Source organism: Coregonus clupeaformis, chromosome 33 (assembly GCF_020615455.1).
Source record: "Coregonus clupeaformis isolate EN_2021a chromosome 33, ASM2061545v1, whole genome shotgun sequence".
Lineage (NCBI taxonomy): Eukaryota > Metazoa > Chordata > Actinopteri > Salmoniformes > Salmonidae > Coregonus > Coregonus clupeaformis.
Window position 1 is genome coordinate 17016732 of NC_059224.1, and position 19373 is coordinate 17036104.

The following is a 19373-nucleotide window of genomic DNA, read 5'->3' on the forward strand; positions in this document are numbered from 1 at the left end:
GAGTTTGGCGTGTGACTGTTTGAGGTTATGGACAGGTGTCTTTTATACTGATAACAAGTTCAAACAGGTGCCATTAATACAGGTAACGAGTGGAGGACAGAGGAGCCTCTTAAAGAAGAAGTTACAGGTCTGTGAGAGCCAGAAATCTTGCTTGTTTGTAGGTGACCAAATACTTATTTTCCACCATAATTTGCAAATAAATTCATAAAAAAATCATACAATGTGATTTTCTGGAATTTTTTTTCTCAATTTGTCTGTCATAGTTGACGTGTACCTATGATGAAAATTACAGGCCTCTCTCATCTTTTTAAGTGGGAGAACTTGCACAATTGGTGGCTGACTAAATACTTTTTTCCCCACTGTAGCTGAAGACTTACACTAAGAAAACATTAGTGGAAATGATTAAACCCCTGGCTAGTGGGTACATCTGTTCTAAAACATCAGTCTGACTGTCAGAACTGTTATGCAACAGGAAAAGAGAGCAGGTGTCACGACTTCCGCCGAGGCTGCCTCCCCTCCTTGTTCGGGCAGGTTTTGGCGTTCGTCGTCACCGGCTTACTAGCTATTGCCGATCCCACTCTCATCACTCCACTTGTCAAGTCTTGTCTTGTCAATCACACACACCTGGTGCTCATTCCCCTTTTTAGTATGTGTATAAGTGTTCCCTCTATTCCCCTTGTCTTTGTGAGTGATTGTTTCATTGTTTCATAGCTCGGTTGAGCTACTCTTCAATTTGTTATTGCCAAGGTGGAATATTTCCCTTGTGATAGTATCGTATTGACGCTGGGTGCGTTTTATTTATGTAAACGGAATAAACTCTGGACTTTGGTGTTTTACCTCCTGCGCCTGACTCATTCACACCTCATCACAGAATCACTCACCCGCTGAATGGAGTCAGCAGGAGAAGACCGCATGCCTGGAGTTGTGGCAAGGGTCCAGCAGCATTCCTCGATGCTGGCCAGCTTGGGGGAAGTGATGGATCGGGTTCTTCAGGTAGTACAACGCCTGGAGAGGAGAGGACCCGATCTATCGAGACCAGCTGGTCAACCGGATCCAGCCACCTACACCCCAGCCCCTGGAGGGATCCAGATATCCTGGCCACCGGCGTTTGATGGGACGGCAGCGCGATGAAAGGGATTTCTGCTCCAACTAGAGTTGTATTTCTCCAGCATCAGGCCGGCGCCACTGGAGTGGGAGAAGGTATCCGTCCTCGTTTCCTGCCTTTGTGGGAGAGCCCTGGAGTGGGCCAACGAGGTGTGGAATGAGGGAGGTGCCGCATTGGAGGACTACGAGGAGTTTGCTCGCCTCTTTCGGGCCGTTTTCGATCACCCGCCTGAGGGTCGAGAGGCGGGCGAACGACTGGTCCATCTGAGGCAGGGGACGAGGACCGCAAAGGACTACGCGCTGGAGTTCCAGACGCTGGCAGCGGGGTCCGGGTGGAACGAGCGGTCCCTGATCGACCGTTTCCGGTGCCACCTAAGGGAGGACGTCCGACGGGAGCTAGCCTGCCGTGATGCCATGCTATCGTGCTCCCAACTGGTGGACATGGCCATCCGGCTGGACAATCTGCTAGCAGCCAGAGGACGTCCTGATAGGGGTCTGCCCGTTCCCACTCCGGACAACTCTGACCCCGAGCAGATGGAGCTGGGGGGAGCCGCCGGTCGAGAGAGCGCAGGAGGACAGCGACAGTGCCACTCTGGTGGCACGAAGGGACAATCCACCTCACATCGCAGTCAACGTTCCTTTGGGTCTGGAGGCGGTGGGCAGGGTACTCACGCATCACCCCAGGTAACGAACACCCAAAATTGTTCAGAGCCCTTTGCGGCGCACTGTACCTTATCTATCTCCTTTCCCGATCACCTGGTAGTTTCCCAGGGTAAGGCGCTAGTCGATTCAGGCGCAGCTGGGAACTTTATGGACAGGGCATTTGCATGCCGTCAAGGCATTTCATTGGTTCCCCTATCCATCCCAATCCCCATCAGAGCACTTGATAGTCGACCATTAGGGGTCCGGGTTCGTTAAGGAGGTTACTGTACCAGTCACCACGATTACACAGGAGACGCATGTTGAGCAGATAACTTTTTTGATTACTGAGTCTCCTGCTTACCCTGTAGTCTTAGGTATTCCGTGGTTAGCCCTTCACAACCCCACTTTTTCATGGCCGCAGAGGGTTCTTACGGGGTGGTCGCGTGAGTGTCCGGGTAGGTGTCTAGGTGTTTCCGTTGGTGCGACCACGGTGGAAAGTCCAGACGGTACCCCCACCATGCGCATTCCCCCCGAATACCATGATCTGGCGCTCACGTTTTCCAACTCTTCCATTTGTTATTGCCAAGGTGGAATATTTCCTTTCTGATAGTTTCGTATTGACGTTGGGTGCGTTTTATTTATGTAAACGGAATAAACTCTGGACTTCTGTGTTTTACCTCCTGCGCCTGACTCCTTCATTCACACCTCATCACAGCAGGCAGTTACTATGGTCAACCCTACAAGAGATCCTCTCTTTAGTATACAAACCATAATATATTTTCACAACACACATGCTGTTGCGTAAGAAGAGATTTCATAAGGACAGAGTGTTAGTGACTGAAGTCTAGCTACTGTGTGTGTGTGTGTGTGTGTGTGTGTGTGTGCTTGCATGCATGTGTGAGGGGGTGGGTCATCTTAGCAAGTCTAATTTCTGTCTGTCCACTCTCTGGTGAGATCAAATACAAACACCTTAGGTTACAGGATGCACTCTAGAGTGTGTGTTTGTGTGTGTGCGTGCGGGGGTCAGACAACAGTGAATGATGAAAGGAGAGACCTCTATCACTCTTTTTTCTCTCTCTCTCTCTCTCTCTCTCTCTCTCTCTCTCTCTCTCTCTCTCTCTCTCTCTCTCTCTCTCTCTCTCGCTCTCTCGCTCGCTCTCTCTCTCTCGCTCTCTCTCCATCTCTTTCTCGCGATCAATGTGTGGACGTCAGGATGAATGAGCTGTCCTAGTGTTAGCTCTGTTAATAGAAGAGCAGTCTAAAACATCAACCCACCTTAGCGTGCTTCTTCTTGATAGAGTTCAGCTCTTTCTGTTGCTTTTTAATCAGTTTAAGGTACGTCTGGAGAGAGGAGAGACAGGTTATTGAAACCAGATTGAATTCACTAAATCAAAGGACAGCAAGCTCAAAGACACTAGACAAAGCCTGTTTGAGGAATGACAGTGCTGCATTTACCCCCTCTGTTTCTTCTACAGGATATAACTGACTGATGTTAAATATTATTGATACTGATAAACTAATTATATATAAACATGATAATTTTTTATGATGTTGGTGAATACATTTACCAGATTATAAAGTTATACTAGGGAAGGGAACTAGGGAACTGTTAAGGTTCTGGTTAGGAGTAAGCTAGATGGTAGAGGTCAGATATTAGGGGCCAGTAATAACAAGCAGGGTAAAGGTAACTTATGCCTCACCTTCATCTGTTTCAAGTCATCAATGTTCACATGAGGCACCAGTGCATTTATATCTACAAAGACAGAAATGGAAAAACATCTCAATTGTGTAAATGTGAATGTGGTGTGTGATGTACTGTAGAGGGCTAGACCAGCTCCGAGCTGTCTGTGTGTTAGTGTGTCTGTGTGTGTTAGTGTGTCTGTTAGTGTGTTTGTGTGTCTGTTAGTGTGTTTGTGTGTCTGTTAGTGTGTTAGTGTGTCTGCGTGTTAGTGTGCCTGTGTGTTAGTGTGCCTGTGTGTGTGTTAGTGTGCCTGTGTGTGTGTTAGTGTGTCTGTGTGTGTGTTAGTGTGTCTGTGTGTGTGTTAGTGTGTCTGTGTGTTAGTGTGTCTGTGTGTTAGTGTGCCTGTGTGTGTTAGTGTGCCTGTGTGTGTGTTAGTGTGCCTGTGTGTGTGTTAGTGTGCCTGTGTGTGTTAGTGTGTCTGTGTGTGTTAGTGTGTCTGTGTGTGTTAGTGTGTCTGTTAGTGTGTTAGTGTGTCTGTTAGTGTGTGTTAGTGTGTCTGTTAGTGTGTCTGTTAGTGTGTGTTAGTGTGCCTGTGTGTGTTAGTGTGCCTGTGTGTGTTAGTGTGCCTGTGTGTGTTAGTGTGCCTGTGTGTGTGTTAGTGTGCCTGTGTGTGTGTGTTAGTGTGTCTGTGTGTGTGTGTTAGTGTGTCTGTGTGTTAGTGTGTCTGTGTGTTAGTGTGTCTGTGTGTGTTAGTGTGTCTGTGTGTGTGTTAGTGTGTGTGTCTGTTAGTGTGTTTGTGTGTCTGTTAGTGTGTCTGTGTGTGTGTTAGTGTGTCTGCGTGTGTTAGTGTGTCTGCGTGTGTTAGTGTGTCTGCGTGTGTTAGTGTGTCTGTTAGTGTGTCTGTGTGTGTGTTAATGTGTCTGTGTGTGTTAGTGTGTTAGTGTGTCTGTGTGTGTTAGTGTGTCTGTGAGTGTTAGTGTGTTAGTGTGCCTGTGTGTGTTAGTGTGCCTGTGAGTGTTAGTGTGCCTGTGTGTGTTAGTGTGCCTGTGTGTGTGTTAGTGTGTCTGTGTGTGTGTTAGTGTGCCTGTGTGTGTTAGTTAGTGTGTCTGTGTGTGTGTTAGTGTGTGTGTTAGTGTGCCTGTGTGTGTGTGTTAGTGTGTCTGTGTGTGTTAGTGTGTCTGTGTGTGTGTGTTAGTGTGTCTGTGTGTGTGTGTTAGTGTGTCTGTGTGTTAGAGTGTCAGTGTGTCTGTGTGTTAGTGTGTCTGTGTGTTAGTGTGTTAGTGTGTCTGTGTGTGTTAGTGTGCCTGTGTGTGTTAGTGTGCCTGTGTGTGTTAGTGTGTCTGTGTGTGTTAGTGTGTCTGTGTGTGTTAGTGTGTCTGTGTGTCTGTGTGTTAGTGTGTCTGTGTGTGTTAGTGTGTCTGTGTGTTAGTGTGTCTGTTAGTGTTAGTGTGTCTGTGTGTGTTAGTGTGTCTGTGTGTGTTAGTGTGTCTGTGTGTGTTAGTGTGCCTGTGTGTGTTAGTGTGCCTGTGTGTGTCTGTGTGTGTGTTAGTGTGTCTGTGTGTGTCTGTGTGTGTTAGTGTGTCTGTGTGTGTCTGTGTGTGTGTTAGTGTGTCTGTGTGTGTTAGTGTGTCTGTGTGTGTTAATGTGTCTGTGTCTGTTAGTGTGTTAGTGTGCCTGTGTGTGATAGTGTGTCTGTGTGTTAGTGTGCCTGTGTGTGTTAGTGTGCCAGTGTGTGTTAGTGTGCCTGTGTGTGTTAGTGTGCCTGTGTGTGTCTGTGTGTGTGTGTTAGTGTGTCTGTGTGTGTGTTAGTGTGTCTGTGTGTGTTAGTGTGTCTGTGTGTGTTAGTGTGTCTGTGTGTGTTAGTGTGTTAGTGTGTGTTAGTGTGTCTGTGTGTTAGTGTGTCTGTTAGTGTTAGTGTGTCTGTGTTTGTTAGTGTGTTAGTGTGTCTGTGTGTGTTAGCGTGTGTTAGTGTGTCTGTGTATGTTAGTGTGCCTGTGTGTGTTAGTGTGTCTGTGTGTGTTAGTGTGCCTGTGTGTGTTAGTGTGTCTGTGTGTGTTAGTGTGTCTGTGTTTGTTAGTATGTTAGTGTGTCTGTGTGTGTTAGCGTGTGTTAGTGTGTCTGTGTATGTTAGTGTGCCTGTGTGTGTTAGTGTGTCTGTGTGTGTTAGTGTGTCTGTGTGTGTGTGTTAGTGTGTCTGTGTGTGTGTTAGTGTGTCTGTGTGTGTTAGTGTGTCTGTGTGTATTAGTGTGTCTGTGTGTGTTAGTGTGTCTGTGTTTGTTAGTGTGCCTGTGTGTGTTAGTGTGTCTGTGTTTGTTAGTGTGTTAGTGTGCCTGTGTGTGTTAGTGTGCCTGTGTGTATTAGTGTGTCTGTGTGTGTTAGTGTGTCTGTGTGTGTTAGTGTGTCTGTGTTTGTTAGTGTGCCTGTCTGTGTTAGTGTGTCTGTGTGTGTGTTAGTGTGCCTGTGTGTGTTAGTGTGCCTGTGTGTATTAGTGTGTCTGTGTGTGTTAGTGTGTCTGTGTGTGTTAGTGTGTCTGTGTGTGTTAGTGTGTCTGTATGTGTTAGTGTGTCTTTGTGTGTGGGTGTGTCTGTGTGTGTTAGTGTGTCTGTGTGTGGTAGTGTGTCTGTGTGTTAGTGTGCCTGTGTGTGTTAATGTGTGTGTGTGTTAGTGTGTTAGTGTGTCTGTGTGTGTTAGTGTGTTTGTATGTGCTAGTGTGTCTGTGTGTGTTAGTGTGTCTGTGTGTGTTAGTGTGTCTGTGTGTGTTAGTGTGTCTGTGTTTGTTAGTGTGTCTGCGTGTGTTAGTGTGTCTGTGTTTGTTACTGTGTCTGTGTGTCTGTGTGTGTCTGTGTGCCTGTGTGTGTTAGTGTGTCTGTGTGTGTTACTGTGTCTGTGTGTGTTACTGTGTCTGTGTGTGTTAGTGTGTTAGTGTGTCTGTGTGTGTTACTGTGTCTGTGTGTGTTAGTGTGTCTGTGTGTGTTACTGTGTCTGTGTGTGTTACTGTGTCTGTGTGTGTTAGTGTGTTAGTGTGTCTGTGTGTGTTACTGTGTCTGTGTGTCTGTGTGTGTTAGTGTGTTAGTGTGTCTGTGTGTGTTAGTGTGCCTGTGTGTGTGTTAATGTGTCTGTGTGTGTTAGTGTGTTAGTGTGTCTGTGTGTGTTAGTGTGTCTGTGAGTGTTAGTGTGTTAGTGTGCCTGTGAGTGTTAGTGTGCCTGTGTGTGTTAGTGTGCCTGTGTGTGTGTTAGTGTGCCTGTGTGTGTGTTAGTGTGTCTGTGTGTGTGTTAGTGTGCCTGTGTGTGTTAGTTAGTGTGTCTGTGTGTGTGTTAGTGTGTGTGTTAGTGTGCCTGTGTGTGTGTTAGTGTACCTGTGTGTGTTAGTGTACCTGTGTGTGTGTGTTAGTGTGTCTGTGTGTGTGTGTTAGTGTGTCTGTGTGTTAGTGTGTCAGTGTGTCTGTGTGTTAGTGTGTCTGTGTGTTAGTGTGTTAGTGTGTCTGTGTGTGTTAGTGTGCCTGTGTGTGTTAGTGTGCCTGTGTGTGTTAGTGTGTCTGTGTGTGTTAGTGTGTCTGTGTGTGTTAGTGTGTCTGTGTGTGTTAGTGTGTCTGTGTGTGTGTGTGTTAGTGTGTCTGTGTGTGTTAGTGTGTCTGTGTGTTAGTGTGTCTGTTAGTGTTAGTGTGTCTGTGTGTGTTAGTGTGTCTGTGTGTGTTAGTGTGTCTGTGTGTGTTAGTGTGTCTGTGTGTGTTAGTGTGTCTGTGTGTGTGTGTGTTAGTGTGTCTGTGTGTGTTAGTGTGTCTGTGTGTTAGTGTGTCTGTTAGTGTTAGTGTGTCTGTGTGTGTTAGTGTGTGTGTTAGTGTGTCTGTGTGTGTTAGTGTGTCTGTGTGTGTCTGTGTGTGTTAGTGTGTCTGTGTGTGTCTGTGTGTGTGTTAGTGTGTCTGTGTGTGTTAGTGTGTCTGTGTGTGTTAATGTGTCTGTGTGCTAGTGTGTTAGTGTGCCTGTGTGTGATAGTGTGTCTGTGTGTTAGTGTGCCTGTGTGTGTTAGTGTGCCAGTGTGTGTTAGTGTGCCTGTGTGTGTTAGTGTGCCTGTGTGTGTCTGTGTGTGTGTGTGTGTGTTAGTGTGTCTGTGTGTGTGTTAGTGTGTCTGTGTGTGTTAGTGTGTCTGTGTGTGTTAGTGTGTCTGTGTGTGTTAGTGTGTTAGTGTGTGTTAGTGTGTCTGTGTGTTAGTGTGTCTGTTAGTGTTAGTGTGTCTGTGTGTGTTAGTGTGTCTGTGTTTGTTAGTGTGTTAGTGTGTCTGTGTGTGTTAGCGTGTGTTAGTGTGCCTGTGTGTGTTAGTGTGCCTGTGTGTGTTAGTGTGTCTGTGTGTGTTAGTGTGTCTGTGTTTGTTAGTGTGTTAGTGTGTCTGTGTGTGTTAGTGTGTGTTAGTGTGTCTGTGTGTGTTAGTGTGTCTGTGTGTGTTAGTGTGTCTGTGTGTGTGTGTTAGTGTGTCTGTGTGTGTTAGTGTGTCTGTGTGTTAGTGTGTCTGTTAGTGTTAGTGTGTCTGTGTGTGTTAGTGTGTGTGTTAGTGTGTCTGTGTGTGTTAGTGTGTCTGTGTGTGTCTGTGTGTGTTAGTGTGTCTGTGTGTGTCTGTGTGTGTGTTAGTGTGTCTGTGTGTGTTAGTGTGTCTGTGTGTGTTAATGTGTCTGTGTGCTAGTGTGTTAGTGTGCCTGTGTGTGATAGTGTGTCTGTGTGTTAGTGTGCCTGTGTGTGTTAGTGTGCCAGTGTGTGTTAGTGTGCCTGTGTGTGTTAGTGTGCCTGTGTGTGTCTGTGTGTGTGTGTGTGTGTTAGTGTGTCTGTGTGTGTGTTAGTGTGTCTGTGTGTGTTAGTGTGTCTGTGTGTGTTAGTGTGTCTGTGTGTGTTAGTGTGTTAGTGTGTGTTAGTGTGTCTGTGTGTTAGTGTGTCTGTTAGTGTTAGTGTGTCTGTGTGTGTTAGTGTGTCTGTGTTTGTTAGTGTGTTAGTGTGTCTGTGTGTGTTAGCGTGTGTTAGTGTGCCTGTGTGTGTTAGTGTGCCTGTGTGTGTTAGTGTGTCTGTGTGTGTTAGTGTGTCTGTGTTTGTTAGTGTGTTAGTGTGTCTGTGTGTGTTAGTGTGTGTTAGTGTGTCTGTGTATGTTAGTGTGCCTGTGTGTGTTAATGTGTCTGTGTGTGTTAGTGTGTCTGTGTGTGTGTGTTAGTGTGTCTGTGTGTGTTAGTGTGTCTGTGTGTATTAGTGTGTCTGTGTGTGTTAGTGTGTCTGTGTGTGTGTGTTAGTGTGTCTGTGTGTGTGTTAGTGTGTCTGTGTGTCTGTGTGTATTAGTGTGTCTGTGTGTGTTAGTGTGTCTGTGTTTGTTAGTGTGCCTGTGTGTGTTAGTGTGTCTGTGTTTGTTAGTGTGTTAGTGTGCCTGTGTGTGTTAGTGTGCCTGTGTGTATTAGTGTGTCTGTGTGTGTTAGTGTGTTAGTGTGTCTGTGTGTGTTAGTGTGTCTGTGTTTGTTAGTGTGCCTGTCTGTGTTAGTGTGTCTGTGTGTGTGTTAGTGTGCCTGTGTGTGTTAGTGTGCCTGTGTGTATTAGTGTGTCTGTGTGTGTTAGTGTGTCTGTGTGTTAGTGTGTCTGTGTGTGTTAGTGTGTCTGTGTGTGTTAGTGTGTCTGTGTGTGTTAGTGTGTCTTTGTGTGTGGGTGTGTCTGTGTGTGTTAGTGTGTCTGTGTGTGGTAGTGTGTCTGTGTGTTAGTGTGCCTGTGTGTGTTAATGTGTGTGTGTGTTAGTGTGTTAGTGTGTCTGTGTGTGTTAGTGTGTTTGTATGTGCTAGTGTGTCTGTGTGTGTTAGTGTGTCTGTGTGTGTTAGTGTGTCTGTGTGTGTTAGTGTGTCTGTGTGTGTTAGTGTGTGTGTTAGTGTGCCTGTGTGTGTGTTAGTGTACCTGTGTGTGTTAGTGTACCTGTGTGTGTGTGTGTTAGTGTGTCTGTGTGTGTGTGTTAGTGTGTCTGTGTGTTAGTGTGTCAGTGTGTCTGTGTGTTAGTGTGTCTGTGTGTTAGTGTGTTAGTGTGTCTGTGTGTGTTAGTGTGCCTGTGTGTGTTAGTGTGCCTGTGTGTGTTAGTGTGTCTGTGTGTGTTAGTGTGTCTGTGTGTGTGTGTGTTAGTGTGTCTGTGTGTGTTAGTGTGTCTGTGTGTTTAGTGTGTCTGTTAGTGTTAGTGTGTCTGTGTGTGTTAGTGTGTCTGTGTGTGTTAGTGTGTCTGTGTGTGTTAGTGTGTCTGTGTGTGTTAGTGTGTCTGTGTGTGTGTGTGTTAGTGTGTCTGTGTGTGTTAGTGTGTCTGTGTGTTAGTGTGTCTGTTAGTGTTAGTGTGTCTGTGTGTGTTAGTGTGTGTGTTAGTGTGTCTGTGTGTGTTAGTGTGTCTGTGTGTGTCTGTGTGTGTTAGTGTGTCTGTGTGTGTCTGTGTGTGTGTTAGTGTGTCTGTGTGTGTTAGTGTGTCTGTGTGTGTTAATGTGTCTGTGTGCTAGTGTGTTAGTGTGCCTGTGTGTGATAGTGTGTCTGTGTGTTAGTGTGCCTGTGTGTGTTAGTGTGCCAGTGTGTGTTAGTGTGCCTGTGTGTGTTAGTGTGCCTGTGTGTGTCTGTGTGTGTGTGTGTGTGTTAGTGTGTCTGTGTGTGTGTTAGTGTGTCTGTGTGTGTTAGTGTGTCTGTGTGTGTTAGTGTGTCTGTGTGTGTTAGTATGTTAGTGTGTGTTAGTGTGTCTGTGTGTTAGTGTGTCTGTTAGTGTTAGTGTGTCTGTGTGTGTTAGTGTGTCTGTGTTTGTTAGTGTGTTAGTGTGTCTGTGTGTGTTAGCGTGTGTTAGTGTGCCTGTGTGTGTTAGTGTGCCTGTGTGTGTTAGTGTGTCTGTGTGTGTTAGTGTGTCTGTGTTTGTTAGTGTGTTAGTGTGTCTGTGTGTGTTAGTGTGTGTTAGTGTGTCTGTGTATGTTAGTGTGCCTGTGTGTGTTAATGTGCCTGTGTGTGTTAGTGTGTCTGTGTGTGTGTGTTAGTGTGTCTGTGTGTGTGTTAGTGTGTCTGTGTGTGTTAGTGTGTCTGTGTGTATTAGTGTGTCTGTGTGTGTTAGTGTGTCTGTGTGTGTGTGTTAGTGTGTCTGTGTGTCTGTGTGTATTAGTGTGTCTGTGTGTGTTAGTGTGTCTGTGTTTGTTAGTGTGCCTGTGTGTGTTAGTGTGTCTGTGTTTGTTAGTGTGTTAGTGTGCCTGTGTGTGTTAGTGTGCCTGTGTGTATTAGTGTGTCTGTGTGTGTTAGTGTGTCTGTGTTTGTTAGTGTGCCTGTCTGTGTTAGTGTGTCTGTGTGTGTGTTAGTGTGCCTGTGTGTGTTAGTGTGCCTGTGTGTATTAGTGTGTCTGTGTGTGTTAGTGTGTCTGTGTGTTAGTGTGTCTGTGTGTGTTAGTGTGTCTGTGTGTGTTAATGTGTCTGTGTGTGTTAGTGTGTCTTTGTGTGTGGGTGTGTCTGTGTGTGTTAGTGTGTCTGTGTGTGGTAGTGTGTCTGTGTGTTAGTGTGCCTGTGTGTGTTAATGTGTGTGTGTGTTAGTGTGTTAGTGTGTCTGTGTGTGTTAGTGTGTTTGTATGTGCTAGTGTGTCTGTGTGTGTTAGTGTGTCTGTGTGTGTTAGTGTGTCTGTGTGTGTTAGTGTGTCTGTGTGTGTTAGTGTGTCTGTGTTTGTTAGTGTGTCTGCGTGTGTTAGTGTGTCTGTGTTTGTTACTGTTTCAGTGTGTCTGTGTGTGTTAGTGTGTTAGTGTGTCTGTGTGTGTTAGTGTGCCTGTGTGTGTTAGTGTGTCTGTGTGTGTTACTGTGTCTGTGTGTGTTACTGTGTCTGTGTGTCTGTGTGTGTTAGTGTGTTAGTGTGTCTGTGTGTGTTACTGTGTCTGTGTGTCTGTGTGTGTTAGTGTGTTAGTGTGTCTGTGTGTGTTAGTGTGCCTGTGTGTGTTAGTGTGCCTGTGTGTGTTAGTGTGCCTGTGTGTGTTAGTGTGTCTGTGTCTGTGTGTTAGTGTGTCTGTGTGTGTGTCTGTGTGTTAGTGTGTCTGTGTGTGTGTTAGTGTGTCTGTTAGTGTGTCTGTGTGTGTGTGTGTGTTAGTGTGTCTGTGTGTTAGTGTGTCTGTGTGTGTTAGTGTGTCTGTGTGTGTTAGTGTGTCTTTGTGTGTTAGTGTGTCTGTGTGTTAGTGTGCCTGTGTGTGTGTTAGTGTGCCTGTGTGTGTGTTAGTGTGACTGTGTGTGTTAGTGTGCCTGTGTGTGTTAGTGTGTCTGTGTGTTAGTGTGTCTGTGTGTGTCTGTGTGTGTGTGTTAGTGTGTCTGTGTGTGTGTGTTAGTGTGTCTGTGTGTGTTAGTGTGTCTGTGTGTGTTAGTGTGTCTGTGTGTGTTAGTGTGTTAGTGTGTGTTAGTGTGTCTGTGTGTTAGTGTGTCTGTGTGTGTTAGTGTGTCTGTGTGTGTTAGTGTGTTAGTGTGTGTTAGTGTGTCTGTGTGTTAGTGTGTCTGTGTTTGTTAGTGTGTTAGTGTGTCTGTGTGTGTTAGCGTGTGTTAGTGTGCCTGTGTGTGTTAGTGTGCCTGTGTGTGTTAGTGTGTCTGTGTGTGTTAGTGTGTCTGTGTTTGTTAGTATGTTAGTGTGTCTGTGTGTGTTAGCGTGTGTTAGTGTGTCTGTGTATGTTAGTGTGCCTGTGTGTGTTAGTGTGTCTGTGTGTTAGTGTGTCTGTGTGTGTGTGTTAGTGTGTCTGTGTGTGTGTTAGTGTGTCTGTGTGTGTGTTAGTGTGTCTGTGTGTATTAGTGTGTCTGTGTGTGTTAGTGTGTCTGTGTTTGTTAGTGTGCCTGTGTGTGTTAGTGTGTCTGTGTTTGTTAGTGTGTTAGTGTGCCTTTGTGTGTTAGTGTGCCTGTGTGTATTAGTGTGTCTGTGTGTGTTAGTGTGTTAGTGTGTCTGTGTGTGTTAGTGTGTCTGTGTTTGTTAGTGTGCCTGTCTGTGTTAGTGTGTCTGTGTGTGTGTTAGTGTGCCTGTGTGTGTTAGTGTGCCTGTGTGTGTTAGTGTGTCTGTGTGTGTTAGTGTGTCTGTGTGTGTTAGTGTGTCTGTGTGTGTTAGTGTGTCTGTGTGTGTTAGTGTGTCTGTATGTGTTAGTGTGTCTTTGTGTGTGGGTGTGTCTGTGTGTGTTAGTGTGTCTGTGTGTGGTAGTGTGTCTGTGTGTTAGTGTGCCTGTGTGTGTTAATGTGTGTGTGTGTGTTAGTGTGTTAGTGTGTCTGTGTGTGTTAGTGTGTTTGTATGTGCTAGTGTGTCTGTTGTGTGTTAGTGTGTCTGTGTGTGTTAGTGTGTCTGTGTGTGTTAGTGTGTCTGTGTTTGTTAGTGTGTCTGCGTGTGTTAGTGTGTCTGTGTTTGTTACTGTGTCTGTGTGTCTGTGTGTGTTAGTGTGCCTGTGTGTGTTAGTGTGTCTGTGTGTGTTACTGTGTCTGTGTGTGTTACTGTGTCTGTGTGTGTTAGTGTGTTAGTGTGTCTGTGTGTGTTACTGTGTCTGTGTGTGTTAGTGTGTCTGTGTGTGTTACTGTGTCTATGTGTGTTACTGTGTCTGTGTGTGTTAGTGTGTTAGTGTGTCTGTGTGTGTTACTGTGTCTGTGTGTCTGTGTGTGTTAGTGTGTTAGTGTGTCTGTGTGTGTTAGTGTGCCTGTGTGTGTGTTAATGTGTCTGTGTGTGTTAGTGTGTTAGTGTGTCTGTGTGTGTTAGTGTGTCTGTGAGTGTTAGTGTGTTAGTGTGCCTGTGAGTGTTAGTGTGCCTGTGTGTGTTAGTGTGCCTGTGTGTGTGTTAGTGTGCCTGTGTGTGTGTTAGTGTGTCTGTGTGTGTGTTAGTGTGCCTGTGTGTGTGTTAGTGTGTCTGTGTGTGTTAGTGTGTCTGTGTGTGTGTGTTAGTGTGTCTGTGTGTGTGTGTTAGTGTGTCAGTGTGTCTGTGTGTTAGTGTGTCTGTGTGTTAGTGTGTTAGTGTGTCTGTGTGTGTTAGTGTGCCTGTGTGTGTTAGTGTGTCTGTGTGTGTTAGTGTGTCTGTGTGTGTTAGTGTGTCTGTGTGTGTGTGTGTTAGTGTGTCTGTGTGTGTTAGTGTGTCTGTGTGTTAGTGTGTCTGTTAGTGTTAGTGTGTCTGTGTGTCTTTGTGTGTGGGTGTGTCTGTGTGTGTTAGTGTGTCTGTGTGTGGTAGTGTGTCTGTGTGTCTGTGTGTGTTAGTGTGTTAGTGTGTCTGTGTGTGTTAGTGTGTTAGTGTGTCTGTGTGTGTTAGTGTGCCTGTGTGTGTTAGTGTGCCTGTGTGTGTTAGTGTGCCTGTGTGTGTTAGTGTGTCTGTGTCTGTGTGTTAGTGTGTCTGTGTGTGTGTCTGTGTGTTAGTGTGTCTGTGTGTGTGTTAGTGTGTCTGTGTGTGTGTTAGTGTGTCTGTGTGTGTGTGTTAGTGTGTTAGTGTGTCTGTGTGTGTTAGTGTGTCTGTGTGTGTTAGTGTGTCTTTGTGTGTTAGTGTGTTAGTGTGTCTGTGTGTTAGTGTGCCTGTGTGTGTGTTAGTGTGCCTGTGTGTGTGTTAGTGTGACTGTGTGTGTTAGTGTGTCTGTGTGTGTGTGTTAGTGTGTTAGTGTGTCTGTGTGTGTTAGTGTGTCTGTGTGTTAGTGTGTCTGTGTGTGTGTTAGTGTGTCTGTGTGTGTTAGTGTGTTAGTGTGTCTGTGTGTGTTAGTGTGTCTGTGTGTGTTAGTGTGTCTGTGTGTGTTAGTGTGTCTGTGTTTGTTAGTGTGTCTGTGTTTGTTAGTGTGTCTGTGTGTCTGTGTGTTAGTGTGCCTGTGTGTGTGTTAGTGTGCCTGTGTGTGTGTTAGTGTGCCTGTGGGTGTGTTAGTGTGCCTGTGGGTGTTAGTGTGTCTGTGTGTGTTAGTGTGTTAGTGTGCCTGTGTGTGTTAGTGTGCCTGTGTGTGTTAGTGTGGCTGTGTGTGTGTGTTAGTGTGGCTGTGTGTGTGTGTGTTAGTTTGTCTGTGTGTATGTTAGTGTGTCTGTGTGTGTTAGTGTGTTAGTGTGTCTGTGTGTGTGTTAGTGTGTCTGTGTGTGTTAGTGTGCCTGTGTTTGTTAGTGTGACTGTGTGTGTTAGTGTGTCTGTGTGTGTTAGTGTGACTGTGTGTGTTAGTGTGCCTGTGTGTGTTAGTGTGTCTGTGTTAGTGTGCCTGTGTGTTTGTTAGTGTGCCTGTGTGTGTTAGTGTGTCAGTGTGTGTTAGTGTGTCTGTTAGTGTGTCTGTGTGTATGTTAGTGTGCCTGTGTGTGTGTTAGTGTGTCTGTGTGTGTTAGTGTGCATGTGTGTGTTAGTGTGCCTGTGTGTGTTAGTGTGCCTGTGTGTGTTAGTGTGTCTGTGTGTGTTAGTGTGTCTGTGTGTGTTAGTGTGTCTGTGTGTGTTAGTGTGTGCTAGTGTGTCTGTGTGTGTGAGTGTGTTAGTGTGTCTGTGTGTGTTAGTGTGTTAGTGTGTGTTAGTGTGTCTGTGTGTGTTAGGGTATCTGTGTGTGTTAGGGTATCTGTGTGTTAGTGTGTCTGTGTGTCTGTTAGTGTGTCTGTTAGTGTGTTAGTGTGTCTGTGTTTGTTAGTGTGCCTGTGTGTGTTAGTGTGCCTATGTGTGTTAGTGTGTGTTAGTGTGTTAGTGTGCCTGTGTGTGTTAGTGTGCCTGTGTGTGTTAGTGTTTCTGTGTGTGTTAGTGTGTGTGTGTGTGTGTTAGTGTGTGTGTTAGTGTGCCTGTGTGTGTGTTAGTGTGCCTGTGTGTGTGTTAGTGTGTCAGTGTGTGTGTTAGTGTGTCAGTGTGTGTGTTAGTGTGTCTGTGTTTGTTAGTGTGCCTGCGTGTGTTAGTGTGCCTGCGTGTGTTAGTGTGCCTGCGTGTGTTAGTGTGTCTGCGTGTGTTAGTGTGTCTGTGTTTGTTAGTGTGTCTGTGTGTGTTAGTGTGTCTGTGTGTTAGTGTGTCTGTGTGTGTTAGTGTGTCTGTGTGTTAGTGTGTCTGTGTGTGTTAGTGTGTCTGCGTGTGTTAGTGTGTCTGTGTGTGTTAGTGTGTCTGTGTGTGTTAGTGTGTCTGTGTGTGTTAGTGTGTCTGTGTTTGTTAGTGTGTCTGTGTGTGTGTTAGTGTGTTAGTGTGCCTGTGTGTTTTAGTGTGTCTGTGTGTGTTAGTGTCTCTGTGTGTGTGTTAGTGTGTTAGTGTGTCTGTGTGTGTTAGTGTGTCTGTGTGTGTTAGTGTCTCTGTGTGTGTTAGTGTCTCTGTGTGTTAGTGTGTTAGTGTGTCTGTGTGTGTTAGTATGTCTGTGTGTGTTAGTGTGTCTGTGTGTGTGTCTGCGTGTGTTAGTGTGTCTGTGTGTGTTAGTGTGTCTGTGTGTGTTAGTGTGTCTGTGTGTGTGTGTTAGTGTGTCTGCATGTTAGTGTGTCTGTGTGTGTTAGTGTGTCTGCGTGTGTTAGTGTGTCTGCGTGTGTTAGTGTGTCTGCGTGTGTTAGTGTGTCTGCGTGTGTTAGTGTGTCTGCGTGTGTTAGTGTGTCTGTGTGTGTTAGTGTGTCTGTGTGTGTTAGTGTGTCTGCGTGTGTTAGTGTGTCTGCGTGTGTTAGTGTGTCTGCGTGTGTTAGTGTGTCTGTGTGTGTTAGTGTGTCTGTGTGTGTGCCGTACCCTTCTTGGTCTCAGTGGTGTTGTTCTGGGCAGAAGTAGAAGACTGAGCCGGGTCTGAGCTGGTCTGTGGCGTCAAGTTGGTCTTCACGTTGGCGTTCACCTTCCCTTTCTTGTCGTTCTTCGAACTCTCATTTGGCACGTCTGCTATGTCGCTCTGGAGCGAGGGAGGGGAGGTGTGGAGAGAGAAAGAGAGAGATGGAGAAAGAGAGCGAGAAGGACGGGAGGGCGTTTCAGGTCTATGGACAGAAATCTTTTTCATGCACTTTTCAGTCATTACTGCATTTCCATATACAGTGGGGAGAACAAGATTTTGCAGGTTTTCCTACTTACAAAGCATATAGAGGTCTGTAATTTTTAACATAGGTACACTTCGACTGTGAGAGACGGAATCTAAAACAAAAATGCAGAAAATCACATTGTATGATTTTTAAGTAATTCATTTGCATTTTATTGCATGCCATAAGTATTTGATACATCAGAAAAGCAGAACTTAATATTTGGTACAGAAACCTGTGTTTGCAATTATAGAGATCATACGTTTCCTGTAGGTCTTGACCAGGTTTGCACACACTGCAGCAGGGATTTTGGCCCAGTCCTCCATACAGACCTTCTCCAGATCCTTCAGGTTTCGGGGCTGTCGCTGGGCAATACGGACTTTCCCTCCAAAGATTTTCTATTGGGTTCAGGTCTGGAGACTGGCTAGGCCACTCCAGGACCTTGAGATGCTTCTTACGGAGCCACTCCTTAGTTGCCCTGGCTGTGTGTTTCGGGTCGTTGTCATGCTGGAAGACCCAGCCACGACCCATCTTCAATGCTCTTACTGAGGGAAGGAGGTTGTTGGCCAAGATCTCGCGATACATGGCCCCATCCATCCTCCCCTCAATACGGTGCAGTCGTCCTGTCCCCTTTGCAGAAAAGCATCCCCAAAGAATGATGTTTCCACCTCCATGCTTCACGGTTGGGATGGTGTTCTTGGGGTTGTACTCATCCTTCTTCTTCCTCCAAACACGGCGAGTGGAGTTTAGACCAAAAAGCTCTATTTTTGTCTCATCAGACCACATGACCTTCTCCCATTCCTCCTCTGGATCATTGGCAAACTTCAGACGGGCCTGGACATGCGCTGGCTTAAGCAGGGGAGCCTTGCGTGCGCTGCAGGATTTTAATCCATGACGGCGTAGTGTGTTACTGATGGTTTTCTTTGAGACTGTGGTCCCAGCTCTCTTCAGGTCATTGACCAGGTCCTGCCGTGTAGTTCTGGGCTGATCCCTCACCTTCCTCATGATCATTGATGCCCCACGAGGTGAGATCTTGCATGGAGCCCCAGACCGAGGGTGATTGACCGTCATCTTGAACTTCTTCCATTTTCTAATAATTGCGCCAACAGTTGTTGCCTTCTCACCAAGCTGCTTTCCTATTGTCCTGTAGCCCATCCCAGCCTTGTGCAGGTCTACAATTTTATCCCTGATGTCCTTACACAGCTCTCTGGTCTTGGCCATTGTGGAGAGGTTGGAGTCTGTTTGATTGAGTGTGTGGACAGGTGTCTTTTATACAGGTAACGAGTTCAAACAGGTGCAGTTAATACAGGTAATGAGTGAAGAACAGGAGGGCTTCTTAAAGAAAAACTAACAGGTCTGTGAGAGCCGGAATTCTTACTGGTTGGTAGGTGATCAAATACTTATGTCATGCAATAAAATGCAAATTAATTACTTAAAAATCATACAATGTGATTTTCTGGATTTTTGTTTTAGATTCCATCTCTCACAGTTGAAGTGTACCTATGATAAAAATGACAGACCTCTACATGCTTTGTAAGTAGGAAAACCTGCAAAATCGGCAGTGTATCAAATACTTGTTCTCCCCACTGTATATGGAGAGATAGAGTGATATTGTCTTTTCTCCTATCCAACCCAAGGCATATTTTATTACCCAGGGACAAAAAATGTGCTATCTAGAACCTAAAACAGTTCTCCTGCTGTCACCATAGGAGAACTCTTTGAAGAGCCCAAAAGGGTTCTACCTAGAACCAAAAAGGGTTATTCTATGAGGACAGCCAAAGCACCCTTTTGGAACCCTTTTTTCTAAGAGTGTAGGAAGCTACTAAGACTACTAAACCAGTAGCCAAAGCAATTAATCATCAGCCTTATCCTCTACTGTGATGAGAACAACACAACCACACATACACTCACACCCACAAAACACACACACACACGCTTGTTGACACAACACTGTCACGCCCTGACTCTGGGGACTCGTATTTGTTGAGTCAGGGTGTGCATTTTCTGTGTGGTATGTTCTATGTTGTGTTTTCTAGGTTTAGATCTAGATCGTCTAGATCTATGTTGGCCGGTGTGGTTCCCAATCAGAGGCATCTGTCGCTCGTTGTCTCTGATTGGGGACCATTCTTAGGTAGCCTATTGGCACTAGTGGGTTGTGGGATCTTGTTCCGTGCTGCCTTGGACTTCACGTTTCGTTTTGTTTGTTATTTTGTCATTGTGTTTAATATTTAATAAACATGTACGCATATCACGCTGCGCCTTGGTCTGACCCGTCGATGAACGACCGTGACAAACACACACTGACACACTTTCACACAACCTTCACATACGCTGCTGCTACTCTGTTTATTATCTGTCCTGATTGCCTAGTCACTTTTACCCCTACCTACATGTACATATTACCTCAATTACCTCGACTACCTCGTACCCCTGCACATTGACTCGGTACTGGTACTCCTTGCATATAGCCTCGTTATTGTTATTTTATTGTGTTACTATTTCCTTGTATTTATTTAACTATATTGGGAAAGGACTCGTAAGTAAGCATTTCAGAGTAAAGTCTACACCTGCTGTATTTGGCACGTGACAAATAACATTTTATTTGATTGATTTGTATATACACTCAGTTGCCAGTTTATTAGGTACACCCATCTAGTACCGGGTCGGACCCCCCAGCAGCCATAAGGTATGCACCTGGTCATTAACAATGTTCAGATAAGCTGTGGTGCTCAATCGTTGCTTGGTATCAAGGGACCTAACGTGTGCCAGGAAAACATTCCCCACACCATCGGCACCAGCCTGTACCGTTGACACAAGGCAGGCTGGAGTCATGGACTCATGCTGCTTACGCCAAATCCTGACTCTGCCATCAGCATGACGCACGCAACAGGAACCAGGATTCGTCAGACCAGGCAATGTTTTCCCACTCCTCAATTATCCAGTGTTGGTGAACGCGTGCCCACTGGAGCTGTTTCTTCTTGTTTTTACCTGATAGGAGTGGAACCCGGTGTGGTTGTCTGCTGAAATAGCCCATCCGTGACAAGGA

The 19373-nt window shown here is 45.7% G+C and overlaps 1 protein-coding gene across 5 annotated transcripts in view; it reads right to left on the reverse strand.

Moving 5' to 3' along the window:
• LOC121548687 (1-phosphatidylinositol 4,5-bisphosphate phosphodiesterase beta-4-like) overlaps positions 1–19373 on the reverse strand; it is a 145250-nt gene that overhangs the window by 6550 nt on the left and 119327 nt on the right. For all 5 annotated transcript variants that reach the window (XM_045210176.1, XM_045210178.1, XM_045210177.1 and 2 more), the window contains 3 exons: positions 16053–16206; positions 3447–3499; positions 3022–3087 (listed from right to left, as the gene is read on the reverse strand). In XM_045210176.1, coding sequence (XP_045066111.1) covers positions 3022–3087; positions 3447–3499; positions 16053–16206 — 273 coding nt within the window. The remainder of the gene's footprint in view (positions 1–3021; positions 3088–3446; positions 3500–16052; positions 16207–19373) is intronic.